Below are 14,211 nucleotides of genomic sequence, written 5' to 3'. Positions count from 1 at the left end.
AAGATGTATGTATCCCAGGCTACACCTTGATTTATTGGCAAAACAATAGTTTTAAGCACCTAAACCTCTAACTTAATATGATAATATATAAGTCTAGAGGTGTATGTGTACGTTATATGCCGAGTTCTTTGTTTGATCACTTTGGAACCAAAATGAAAGGTCTGTCTATTTAAATACACGTAAAATACTGATCGTGAAAGTACGATTGAATGAAATGCATGGATTCATTGTTTATCTCAGGACGGTGCCTAGCATGGAAGCTAGCAATAGTTTGAATTGACATTTGAGTTCGCATAGGTTGTATAACGCATACAACACACAGTCGAGAAAAAGACCCGGATTCCCAACGTTTGGCTCCGTTGTTTTACCAATAACAGTTGCAGACTGCTAAAAATCCCTTTAGCCTTTTAATAGAGTACTTATTTTAACGACTGCTATGTAGCCATTTAATATTATAAGGGATCCCAGCGATAAAATGTGCAACAAAAACCGTACACGCTGATCCCCTTCCCATAGGGGGTACTGCCTCATCCAAATTTTTGATTAGGATCTAACCTGATATCTCTCGACGAGGCGGACGCGTACTTCTACTAACCTACAACAGGACGCTAAATATGATGCTTCTTTCCTCACCCCTAAGTTCCGCGCTATTGCTGGATTATAGGCAAACGTTTATGAATGGAAAGAAACGCTACTCCGCTATACTCGACTATGAACGAGTAAGGAATTTCTCTATTAACAAGCCTTATAGTAGTATAGTGAGATTATAGCGACGAAAACATATGTAAAAAGCGTAGCCAACAAATGCGATCTTTATCCTGTCAAGAGTTGGGTGCTTGCTGTGACGAAATAAAACGAGATGACTATTTACATTATTTTTCCACATAAAAGCTCATCGAGTTTTATTTGCGTTTGCAAAAAGAAGCCTTTCAAGAAGGTCGGGTACGCAATTGGTGCAATTTTTCTGCACTGACATTCTAGTCGTTACCCAGGATAACGTTGCTGCCCATGCACTTAATTTTTCCCAAGCAGATTTTTCAAAGCCGTAACATAGAAGCCTTTTCGACAGGCCTCTATGTTACAGCTTTCAACGTTGATTCACGCCTGCAATTCAGTAGCGTCGTATAGTTCAAGTAGGGGCTATTACTATATGCATTTAGTGACTGCTTGAACTTTGAAATAATCCTTGGTGTAAAGTCGCGCCCCTTTTACCATGTTTTCCTAACCTTTCTAGCCTGCTCAATAAATAGAAGGACCAAACCTATATGGCCGACTTCAGACTCTGTACATGCCTTTAAAACTTTTTAACTGCACAAAATATATATGCTATTAAAGGAGATTATACGGCCCATAATTGAACCGACTGATGTTTTGTGTTCTGTCGATGCCATAGCTAAACGTCCTGTTGTTCTTTGACAGAACATATTCACTTGACCTTGATTAAGTCGCAATACGTACTTTTTTAAGTCCCAGGTAAAGTGATTTAAATAACGCACCACAAAATGACTCTGGACCGTTATTGTTGCTCAAGTTTACGGTATGATCTAGGCTTTTGGTCGGTTTAAAAGGAACTACTAAGTATATAAAAAAAAAAAAAAAAAGGAACACAATCTGTACATCAGTGCAACAGCGTCCTTCTATTTTGCAAATAAATAGATCATACTTTTTCCCGCTTCCCGTATACATTAGGAAATCTGATAAATTTCACTAAATCAGTCTTTTTGATAACTATTACATCGAAAGCTAGACTTCCATTTAATTATTGTACTGGGATCCATTATATATAGTATTTTTTTGGTATGTGTAATGTATGATCTGGATAACAAAAATGTATCCTTTCTTTAGCTTCCGCTGCTGCTAGGTGGCTAATAGCCAATACCAACAAATGCCTCGTTACTATCTAGAACGTAACAATGGAACATGCTATATAATTTAAGCACAAAAAAAACCTTTAAAATTCTGCTGAGCAAATAATTTTCCTCCAAATGATTTCTTGGCGGGTCCCGAGAGTGACCATGTTAAACCTTTACGACAACCTCCGATATCAATAAAGTGGAACAATTTTGTGTACAGTATATATTCTGAATAGCTAAATGTGGGTTGTTTTTTCGCAGTACTAAACACGCTAAATGGGGGCCCTGTTATGCTCCAACAACAGCAGCAGCAGCAGCAGCAGCAGCAGCATTTTTGCAAAATGGAGATAGGAATAACACAACATAATGGGAACACAGCTCCATCACTGGTAAACAATCGAACGTCTGGCCGAACTTTAGGAGTGTCGTCGGCTTCTCTCGGTATTAGCGGTATGGCTGTTCCGTCTGCGATTCAAATCACGGTGACTCGAATGCTCTTGCTAGTGTCTACCGTCTTCGTCATTCTTAATCTGCCATTTTACCTATCCAGAATCTATCTACACTCATACCAAAATTCGATACCCGACAACTCATACGTAAGTATATCGCAAAATATATATATATTATATCGATGATAAGCGACAGCTAAATCTTTATCTTTAAAGCAGCTAGCTAGAGTTAACGATTCAGGTCTCGTTATCGACTGACACGTGAAATATCAACTTATGTACGATACTGATTATTGTCTTACTAATTATTAGTCAGTTGTTCGAAATTTTATAAATTCTGCTTTAGATTAGCCATATATAGCGTATATAGCGCTAGATGAGGCACTAACCGCGACAGATAATAACAACAACACATATTGACATCCGTTGAAACGATTTGCTCGAATAGAGCTTTCTTAGCTCTATGGTACACCAGTAACGATGGCTTTCAGGAAACACTCATCTATTTAGGCCCATATTTAATGAGACTCTGAGTATTTATACCATGTACTTTACAGAGGAAGGCACCATAGATACAACAGTCACTTGTGCTATTCTTCGTCAGATTTGCTCTAATGTTATATATATATATATATATATATGTATATAATTTTTTGCCCAAACGTGTACTCGAACAGACATGGAGGGAATGATGTGTTGGAAGACGGAAATAAGAACAGACACTACACAGGGACTTATAATATTGTAAGCGGCAAGCAACGGCGCCAGGTGAAAGATCCACATAACAACTTGTGCGTTTGCGTCTCCGTTCTACTGGGCTCGATGACAATGTCCGAAACATGCACATAAAAACAAATACTATTAAGACGACTTGGGAAAAGACCCGGATGGGGTAGTAACCAAAATTAGACCAAAGGAAATGAGACGCTAGGAACGACATCGATGTGTACCTTGTATAGGGACACTTAATTACGGAAAACAACACGGTCCTTAGGCATAAACGCGTGGAATAGAGGCGCTTGAAGAGAAAGCCGAGCGATGTAAGTCTTTACTTACCTATTTCCGTCAATATGGAACGGGATGAATTCGTTTGTAGTAATCGGGACAAATTAACTAGATACAGCTCGGAACAGAAAACCATGTTTTTTTACCAATATGTAGACTTATTGAAATACTAGATCTGTTTCGTACGCTCTACAGACTTACGATTTCAGGCTGAGAACACAATCTGATATTCAATAATCTGATAAAGGCTTGCTCTTACAGGAAGATAGCTGACGTGTTTCACACACACATTTCCCCAGGCACAAATACGTGCATATGTTCGTGCGACGTGATTGTAACTTCATCTTTTATGAGGCAACCTCTCATAAAAGCCATAAGTAGATACAATACCATAAGTAGACACAATGAAGTGGCTTCTTGTCAGAGGGGTCCGGCCGTGGTCGTATTACTGGCCGTATAATGGCCGCCAAATGCCCTTATTACGTTTTCATATGAACAAACCTTGTTGAAACCAATAAACTTTTAAATTATTATACAAGCTAATTTTTTAATATACGACTGATAGATAACAATAGTAATAATCTACTTTACTATACAATTTTGCAAGAACCAATTTACGTGTTGTCAACGAGGTTCAACCGAAGACCTTCTTGTCCTCTAGGTCGTTGGCGCTACTATTTACTCCACTCCATTAATACATATTCTATAATGTAACCTTGTTCTTCATCAAATGGAACCGTGACTAGTATAGAAGCTCAGCGCCTAGCGCGCACGGTTTTATTGGAACGGATGTGGTACATCATCTAAAGATTAGGTATAGATTCGAAACCCTCTACTGCGGTCGCTATATCAATTTTTTTCACTCGATACGCATAATGCATCATAAGGTCGCAATTGTACGAGCAACAAGGACATACAAACGGTTTCAAAGAATAACGATTTAAGAATAGTATTATACAGCGTTTAGTCTGGCGAGACACCACTGCCACGGAGCAATAGTACTAGTCTCCAAATCACTATAATCTGCTAGAAACCGTTTTCTTTGAAACTCTCCACTGTTACCGAGATCAAATTGTATAACTGCATATAAATATACTGCACACCGGAATTATTCAAGTTATTGTAAAAAAAAAAAACACGTTTTGTGTTTACATCTACTAAGTTATACAAGTGATTGTCAAAAAGACCTTTGACAGATTTCCCGCTGCATTTGGTCGATTCCAAGCAACGGTTTTGTATTTATTCTCATACAGCCTAAGTTGTTGTTGGATTTGCGCGAAAAAAAAAAAACAAGACTGCCTTACTTTCTGTGAAGCTTTGCCTGCGAAATGGAAAAGGGAAAAATCGAAGAAAGGATGACTGTACAAAGCATCAATTTTTAAGTTGTTCGTCGGCGTTGAGGTCGAGGCGCGTAATCTCTAATTCTTTGAGATAATTACTGTTTGCTTATTTTTTTAATTATATGTATTACAAGTTACGCTATACTTGAGCTACACACTTGTTAAAGAACCCTCAGATCCATCGAAAGTCAACCAAAAAATATCTGTCAAGAAAGGCGAAAATAATAACGCAAACTTGTTTTCTATATTTTGCTTCACTAGAATTGTCGTGCTACAGCTAGAATTTTTTAAAAAGATACTAATATATAAACAGTGTGATCGCCGTTTGCGAAGGTGTCGCGAACCGCTTAAAGCTGCTGACGTGAAAAATTTGACTGCATTTTTACACAGGCGTTGAAGTAAGCAATATATTTCTCGAATTAAAACCGTACGTAGATGCCCGTGTTAAATTGCAACCGCTAATCAGTTGTTACATTCGTATCGTTCTCGCCACGTATCCTTTTCATATTTGTCCTTATAGCTCTATGTGCTTCAGCGATATTTCATGCTTCTATACTATACCAACTTCTCGATCAACTTCGTCTTGTACAACGTATCATCTCGGATGTTTCGCATTGCGATGTGTGACTACCTTTACTCGCGGTGGCTGTGGGTCAAAGCATCGCTGGTGGCTTGGCGGCCTTCGAGTTTCTGTTCAAGTTCGAGTGTACAACTCGAACAGGAAGGACAGTTCCTGAACCATCACGTCGTAACCCTGCATCGTCACGCATCTGGTGGTCATCATGCGCTACGTAGGGACCATCAGCTTCTACACGCCAGCGAAACTTGCAGTGGTCGCAGACAGCTGGAGATGAATATATGAAGGTTGCCGGCCTCTCCGGAGACTGCCACGTCCCTGGGGGGGCCCTCAGATGATGCTTCTGAAAAACCGATTACCAAAAGCGTTGTTATGGTTCATTGCCATTAAGAGGACATTAATCGTTAGTGATCAATGCACCATCCAGGGGAGCGAATCCTACAGATAGGTAAATTTAGAGATGCTGTGTGCCTACCGCGCACAAATACCAAGGACCTGCTTAGTTCAAGCTCGCTGGCGCAATCGATATTACGATTCTTTTTAACTCCTGATCCCATTGAAAATGTTGCTGCAATCTGCACATGTAAATACGCATTTAAGATACCGTGTTTTCTCGATGGTATTCGCAACGTACTAAGGCTAAACGGTAAGCTACACCAAATGTAAATAATAGGTAGCAATGAAACTGTGTAGGTGATCGTACATGTAAAAACATGTATGTTAGATAATATAATGCATACACATAGCGGGTAGAATGGTTCGATTCGACGCTCATGAATGTAAATAAAAGTTTTACAACTTGACTCTATATAGAGTTAAGTTGTAAAACTTTTATATAACTTTTATAGAGACCATAGACGACTTGTCAGAAAATAGCAAAGAGCTATTACAAAACGTGTCATAACGGCTAAAAATTTTATTGGCGCTTCTTCGTAACAGGAACAGGACAATGAGACTCATCGCTAAAGAGCCACTGTAAAAAGAAGGACATGGAAAAGAAATGTCACTTTTATTTTTTAAAATTAACTATCTTTTTGAATATCGCAATGAAATGAAATACGATTTTTTACGATAAATAAACCTGGATAGTGTTAAAACGTTTTCTAATATATCAAAAAAAAAACAGTATTTACAGTGTATATGTAGTTTATTTTGTCTTGCCGATCTTGGTAGGCACTATGACCGCACCTGTAACTGTTTCGAACCTTTATGCCGTACAGCGGGACCTGCAATCTATCCCTTAAATAGTGGAGGGAGCGGTTTGTTCAACCTAAAACGTTCATAGGTATTGACGTAGGTCACGCTCTCAACGTCGAAAAACGTGCTCCGTTGGCTCATCGAAACAGGTCAGAAAATTTTTTTGCATAACTGTCTAACAGTTCATTTAACGTTAATTTTGAAAGTGTTAAAAATAACCTAGCGTTCATATATTGTTGATCAGCTGTAGCCAAGTTGAGGCATATTGTTACTGCTGTCAGGGTTGAAAGGAGCATCTCTTGCGTACGCGATCCATATTTTTTGAATCAAAAATGTACAATTGTATAATCATGAATACTTTTTGTACAGGAAAAAACTATTAGAGATTACTTTCGGCTATGGTTTTACAGTTTGGTTCTATTCTATCGATGTTAATCAAACGCTTCCGTATAAACACTATTAAATCTATTCAGCGACCCAAAGGTACTTTCTAGCCTCTTTGGATTTTGCTGGCCAAATGCCTTTTGCAACTGGATTGAAGTACTGCACAAAAGAATAAATAGAACCAATTATTGTTTGTGTAATAACTTTTCTTGCACTATGTAGGTCAACTCGCCATAGACAAAACTATATATGGCAGCTCTTTTTTTTTGCCTCCAAGTGGGTCTAGGAGTTCCAGCGGCCCGAATATCGTCAAGCTCTTATATATTGCTATTGGCGAGGATACACCCACTGACGATAATCGCATTGTTGGCTTTACAGATCCGAAGCTAAACTATTTGGCCTCATATTTTTGTGGATTTGGACGAGTTTATCTACATATATATTTTCATGGTGTCGAGTCTTGTAGGCTACTTGATAACACAGCTTTAAATACTACGAATATTGCTTGTGCTTAGAGTGACATAGTACCTTGAGGACTTTGAAAGGCAGATTGGCGCTCAATATAGCTAGCCGTGAATGTAGATAAAAAAAAAAAATGCATGTTTGAGTAATGCTGAAAAATCGTCAGGTGATTATGAGGATGCTTATGAAGACACGTGTATATATGTATACATATATAAACACGGTGATACTTTCAAATCAGTGAAAACATTGGCGGGCTGTTTATCATAACGGGTCTGTATTCATCCGCTGTTCCTGCTGGCAGACAAAAACCAGTTCTTCCTATAATAAAACCATCTGTACATAACGAACACTGGTGTGCATTCAAGCTAATAAATGCTTTAATAGTAAAGATATTCTTTTTGTTCGAAATCGAGAATAGTGTTGCCAGTTTGCACTGTTTGAATTTGGCGCGTCAAATTTTTTTTTGAAAACTTTAGGCCATAAAACGAAAATTGAATTTCGCTAGAGTTTTTTTTTCTAAGTTTCACATCTACTAATGTTGTTAATATTTGACGCTGCCAAGTTAATAATGGTTACAAAAACGTAAAAATCATAGTAGGGTAAAATAGTTCTTGTAATAGACGAACATGTCTTTTAAGTCCACAACAAAGCGAGACGAAAACGCAGGTGAACATTTCTAATATCGATGAATCGCTATTTCCCTGCGTGATTACGATACTGTACTTTTGTTTGATATTGTCCACTTTCGCCTTAGAGTTTTGTTTTTATTAATTTAGGCCACAAACTATATCTATCATCAATTGGGCACCATTTGCCAGTTCAGTTCTGGGGGGGGGGGGGGGCAAATATTAGATGACAATGTAATCGGGGTGTGGAAATTGGGTAGGCTTAGTGTATAACAGTATTAAGCAACGCAATAATGTGATCTCTTACACTGATAAGTTTAGCTTCATTTGCGGGTGGCTTCGGCCTGTTGTTTTCTCTTAAAACCTTCCAGTATTTATACCTAGAATAAAAATACGTTTCCAAAACAATTTCTACTTGCGCTAATCTTATTCGATGTTTATGCTAACACCTTACTGGTCGATACTAATAAAAATAATCATTTGGCTACGGTCGAGTTATATTAATTTCAAGGATACAGTGTAGATTTTCTGCTTAAACTATCTAGCTAAGCACTATCTAACTCATATGCAGAGGCAAGAGGCTTTCGTAGAAAAACTTCAAGCATCAATTTCATTCGCTACTGTTAGGCAGCTTTCGTCGGGGGTTCGCCTAGCTATAAGTTACCTTGAAGAGGAACGGGTGTCGTTGCATGCGTAGCGTATGAACGGGCTTGAGAAAGTACGCATACTTATATTATACGGAGCAAGGTTTGAAAATAAATCGACGGATCTGCATTTAGGAAAATTATCGTTGTCTTTACCTTTTAGGTGATATCGTATGTCTATGAGTACTTTATAAGCAGATAGTAATTTAATGCTATGTTATTATTTTGTCAAATATGTTTTTAACTTGTGAAGTACTTATCGTACCTGCGTGCAGCAAGTTCTCTAATCGAATGACTACGAACAAGAAAGGAATAGTGACGGTTTCGGCTGAATGATAGGAATTTGTTATCAAAAATAAGCAAGATCATTCCTTCCTGTTCGTAATTAAATTTCGATTAATTTACATCTCGCAGTATTCGCCACATGTTCTATATATATATATATAAACGATAAAATTTGTGATCTAGATCGTTTGAGTTGCCTCAAACTCCTGTCTGGGATTTGTAAGTTGGCTATCTAAATTATTAGTAATATCACCTACAGAGGGGAAATTCGTGTTCCGTCTCTACAGCCTGTCGATTTAGATGCTAAAATTAGTAGTAACGAGCCATCTGTACCTAAAGAATTCTATTTCACTGGCGTTCGTCTAGTGACGACGGACAACTATCGAAATAATTTCTACTAATGGCCGCTGGTCGAAGTTTTTTGCTGATGAGCTGTGCCGTGCAACACCAAGTAAACATTACTTTCATATAGATGTATCGAAAATCCTTTAGGTCTGCAGGGTATCACGGAAAATGGCCAACAATGCATGCTTGCATTGCTACGTCCTATAATCGTATTGATTATAAGTTGTTTTTTTTTTATTCGGCAATTCAATACCTTTTCCAGTTGGATTTGTCATTAGTTTAATAAAATTCTGACATTACGATCATTTGAGATCTGTAATAAAATACCTAGGTTTTATACAAGCTCTGAGCTCATTCTTCGCCTTGTCTATTTGATCACCCGCTATCGATTTCGAAAGTAATTCCATTAGTAGCTACTCAAAACATCTAGAGGGAAAGGTATCGTCTTTCCGACCTTTGAAAAGGCCTCTATACGTTACAGTCGACACAATCACAAAAGGAAAATTTTAGTGCAGTTAATTTTTGTTGCCAAAATGAATAATCTCCGATTTACGCAACTATAGCGTACCCTAAACACAGCCGTATCGAACTAATACTGTTCGAAGAAAGGTGTTTAAAGCGGTTTACATTTAATTGGCTTATGTTAGGCATATGGCCTAGATTAGGCCTAGTTGACTCTACTGGCGATTGCTGCAACACGACAGTATCAAATTCACAATAGAAATGCTGGCTAGACATGAGAAGGGATCGGAGTTTTAGGTGGTCGGGAAAAGCGTTTCTTCTGGTTTCGGACGCTGCTTTCGGTCGGTAACACTATCTAGTGCCAGGGAGACGCAGCTAATCCTTCACAGTCCCAGCAAAAATGTTACCAAAACAGTGTGGCCCCTTTTAATATGAACATCGATATTAGTGGCGCCAACGTCGCTGCGCTTTGTTGCACGCTGCACATGTATGTGGCACGCTTAGTGCATACTTGTATGTCGATACTAGTAGCATGCACAGTGCCCCGCTAATCCAACTGCTCCTCTTAAACATTATTAGTAACGTAAACAGCAACCGAAGCGATTGCAAAACAAACATGCACTAGATGAAGATGTAACGAACGCCATCTGCAAATATATAAACGTATGTCTTCAACAAACGTGAAAATTAAGCATCAATAACCTGGATGTTTCTGTTGTAGCTCAATCTGCATTTACTTTTTTACCTGACTTTTCTCAATAGCAGCTGTTTATTTAGACGAACATATCTATGATGAAGTTGAAGGTAGTACCTATAATTCGACAGTTCCTCCTTTCCGTTTGCACAGCCTTCCACAACAATATCTATATATAAAAATCTGTTGCTACTTTTGCTGTCGGCAGCAACGCATCGTGGATAACTAAATTCAATTCGAAATATAGACGAGCAGTGAGACACGCGCAGCTTAAAGTTGCAGCTTGTTATATTGGAAATTCAAGAAAGCTTAAGACACTCCAAAGAATAACTTATAATTCAAACCAGAACACTTTCTGATTTACCGGGTCGATTACCTACCCATTTAGCTATCGCACTATTTGAAACAATGGTGCGGAAAAGTACTAGTTTTCAACTTAACGGTAGAGTTTTGCGTAAAAGAAGAAACCTGCATGAGTATTACAAGGAGTATTAAAAAGGACTGACTTTATAAGACTTTAAAGGACTTTGATAAGCGTTTTCGCTTTGACCGAAATCGATATTAAAATAAAGGAAGCTGATAGAGAAACCGTTTTGCTGTCCGTGCGCTGTCAAATAACTACAGCACAATTTTGGTAACACTTCTTTCCGTGTTTGATTCTACAAAAAAATATCCGTCTCTATTTAAAAAATCGTCCGAAAAACCTGTAGGTCTATCTGACTAATAATGATAATGTGGCCGTATATGAAAAGGTGCCTTACAATGGACCGTCGTAAAACGGCTTTACACGTGTTTAGCACCTTGGGCTCTTCGTATCCTCAATCGTAAATTTTCAGTCACCCTGTGTTATTATCTGCTATGAAAAACGTAGGACAAGTAAACTGTCTACTGAAACAGGACTAGGCTTTCAAGTGGTTTCACTATTGAAACTTTGTCACAAATCGTAAATTTATCTTAGATTTGATGTGTTTCTGTATAAGCGATCTCCGCTAAACAGTATCTACTTTCCGGAACGATTCTGAGAGGATAGCTATTTTTATGAAGACTTTGGCTGTAAAAGGAGGCATTTTCCTAGCGGTCCCACAACGTACGCTTCAGCCACCAGGAAGATTATAGTCCTTTATCCTGGCTACGAGTTAATATTAGTAGTCTGAGGAAGATTTTATCAACCAAATATGCTTCAAGGAGACTATTATTGATGATATTTTTAGCTTAAGTACATTCGTCATAAGCGAATATTCTTTGACGCTTGCGCGCTTGAAAATGTGAGGTACGTAAAAGAAAAATGTATGCGCTCATTAAGTAGGCTAATTATAGTAGGAATACGTATGAACAACCTATTGCCAGGGAGCTTCGCAAGACCGAATTTTAATTAAAGCAAAAACAAATGCTATCATCCTTTTTTCTTTTGTCTGCATTTCCAAACGCAATACCCCCGCCGTTGTTACGGAGTAGTTGGGTGGTTTACTATATCCAAGTGAAAGACTTGTCCGGCGATTTAGCAAACTACATATTGCTTCCTTCGTTTCACAAACGAGAAAAAACATCTAAACGCGTAGACGTAATTATAGTAGCACTCTAGGGGTCACTAAAATAACCCAAAAATTTATTTGAATATTTCCGTCTATTTTCTAGTGTTTTGAAGCTTGTCGAAGCTTGTTTATTTTTTTTAAGAAAATTGGTTCATCTATGTGGATTATCTAACGGTCAAAAAGCATGCCATTATACAGCTAGCTGCGAAAAAAAACTTTGGGATCAGAGACCTTTTATCGATACGAAATATGGAAAGCCGTTATAGAAACCAGCGTGTTTGCCGATCGTGCTGTCCAGCGGACATTGCATAGCGGCAGAGGCGACTGACAGGGTATGGCCTTTAAAGCTTTGCCACCCAACATATTATAAGTATCAAATGTTCGTAAAGTAAAATATTCGTAGAGTTCAAATCAGGCAGTTGTCTGTATAAAACACTGACGCACCATAGAATGCAATGGTTATGGATGAATACCTAGAAAATCCTAAGTTAGTGGTCGTCTGTTCAATGAGAACTGCAAACCTATTTTTTTTCTAGAAATTTGTCACAACTAAACAAGCGCAAACAACTTGATTTTTGTGTAGTGAGTTTTTAATGTGTGCTGAGATGGAATGCGTCTTGTGAAAGCAAAACATGAGCGTTGTTCTCACAATCGAGCTGAAATGTATTAAGGAAACTGCAAAAGCTGTCTTTAAGACTTTCACTTGCCAGGGCAATCTCAAAAATATAGCCCATAAGATAAATATAGGGAAAAAAAATATTGAAAAAAAAACTGCGGACTCGAAACGCTGGCTTCAATGCATTGCAAGGGCCTATTGTAGATTCTTAGGGGAGACATAATACCGTGTTGCCTCTCTATTATGCTACAATATAGAGTCCTTTGGACGCCTAGAGAGAACAAGAGGCTTCTTAGGCAAGCATCGTACGCGAAAATCGATAGTAGCCTAATGGACATCACGATCAGCGCCTTTCAAGTTCTACACGTTATTTTTGACCGAGCCTCTTTCAACCGGAGTAATCAGTCAATGACAAAGATGTTAGAAAAGTAATTTTTCCGGAATAGAGATTGCAATGCATGGACTTGTGTATGTGGAAATTTATCCACGAACGTCTACCGTTTGACCACCATGAGCTTCGCTGGAGGGTTGCTCACCTGCTGCCTGAGAAATTCTACGTAACGAATAAATTGAATGAGGTAATGCCTTAAAATAAGAATCGCAATAGGGTTGAATTGCAGAGCTTTGAAAGGGTCACCTGATATATTATTGCAATAATACATATATCATTTAAGGCTTCTCTTTTTGTAGGACATCAAAAAAAATCGAACCGGCGAGTTCTTTGGGCAATTTTCGCTTACAACACAAAGGTGTGTTTGCCAAACAAATACTGCATACTAACATTTCCTTCTATTCGTTGCTTTTTCTTTTGCTTCTTACTTACATGTTATTGGCATTTATTAAGGACTCTTGCACGCCAGTATCGTATATTCGTGTATTAACCGAAAAGTTTTTGCCTTTTTTCAAGCAAACATGAAATCCTTATCGAATATTTTCATAAGAAGAATGAAGTGTTCTGTCGGGTAATGAACTATAGCTCCGAATAACGATGTTACTTAATTGATAATTTCGGACCAGGCAGGCATGTGGAGAACACCGGTCGTACTTATCACAATCTTTCGAAAGTAGACTGCCCCTCCTTTTAGTAAAATGATATGTAGTGACTTACCCACTGTATGATTTGGCTATGGTATTTCTGCTGACTCCGTTTACATGGCAAGGTTCTTCTACTATCCCGGTTCACGATCCCATTGGCCGCATAGCTGCTATTCGAGACAAGGTCACCCGTTATTAAGCTACTTAGAAAAAAGGTCGTAAAAATCGTGCTGGTTATAAATTGAACTTCGATGTTTGGCATGTTAACACCCGTGGACGCGTAAAGTTACACCAAAATTTACCTCGCTATGTTTAAATAGGTCATTCTTTCTATTTAAATTCTTCGCCTTCATCTACATTGTCACATCAATACGTTTCCTGTAACCTTGACGTCCAGGTTTAATAGCGAAACATTGTCTGCTTTCCGTCTGAAGCTTTACAAAATGTAGGGCCTTTTTCCACTGGCACGTTTCGGTTTGGCGACCATGTGTTGTACAGTTCAGCCGTCTAGATACTGCACAGCTATTGTCGCGTAATTAGCTATCTCTGTCGCTCTTTATCGTGGCGTCCTTTCGCGGCACGTTCGTATCTATACGACATAGGCTGTGCTGTACTTTTTATTCCTATTATCTTCAATCAATTGTTCAAACAGCTGTTACCTACATCTTATCATTCTTCATTGCCGTTCGGCCTTGTATAGAA

The 14,211-nt window shown here is 38.3% G+C and overlaps 1 protein-coding gene across 2 annotated transcripts in view; it reads left to right on the top strand.

Moving 5' to 3' along the window:
• Positions 1-7,617, top strand: part of CNMaR (G-protein coupled receptor) — a 50,106-nt gene extending 42,489 nt beyond the window's left edge. The window contains exons 6-7 of one of the 2 annotated variants that reach the window (XM_022851692.2): positions 2,115-2,449; positions 5,168-7,617. In XM_022851692.2, the coding sequence (XP_022707427.1) occupies positions 2,115-2,449; positions 5,168-5,509 (677 nt within the window). In that variant the 3' untranslated portion in view covers positions 5,510-7,617. Of the gene's footprint in view, positions 1-2,114; positions 2,450-3,568 lie in introns of both variants that reach the window. The other variant, XM_086972801.1, reaches the window with a different exon arrangement.
• The last annotated feature ends 6,594 nt before the right edge of the window (positions 7,618-14,211 follow it).

The sequence above is a fragment of the Varroa jacobsoni genome, unplaced genomic scaffold, assembly GCF_002532875.2.
Source record: "Varroa jacobsoni isolate VJ856 unplaced genomic scaffold, vjacob_1.0 scaffold_168, whole genome shotgun sequence".
Taxonomy (NCBI): Eukaryota; Metazoa; Arthropoda; class Arachnida; order Mesostigmata; family Varroidae; genus Varroa; species Varroa jacobsoni.
Note: the sequence above shows the minus strand (reverse complement) of the source record. Positions and strands in the feature narration are given on the sequence as shown.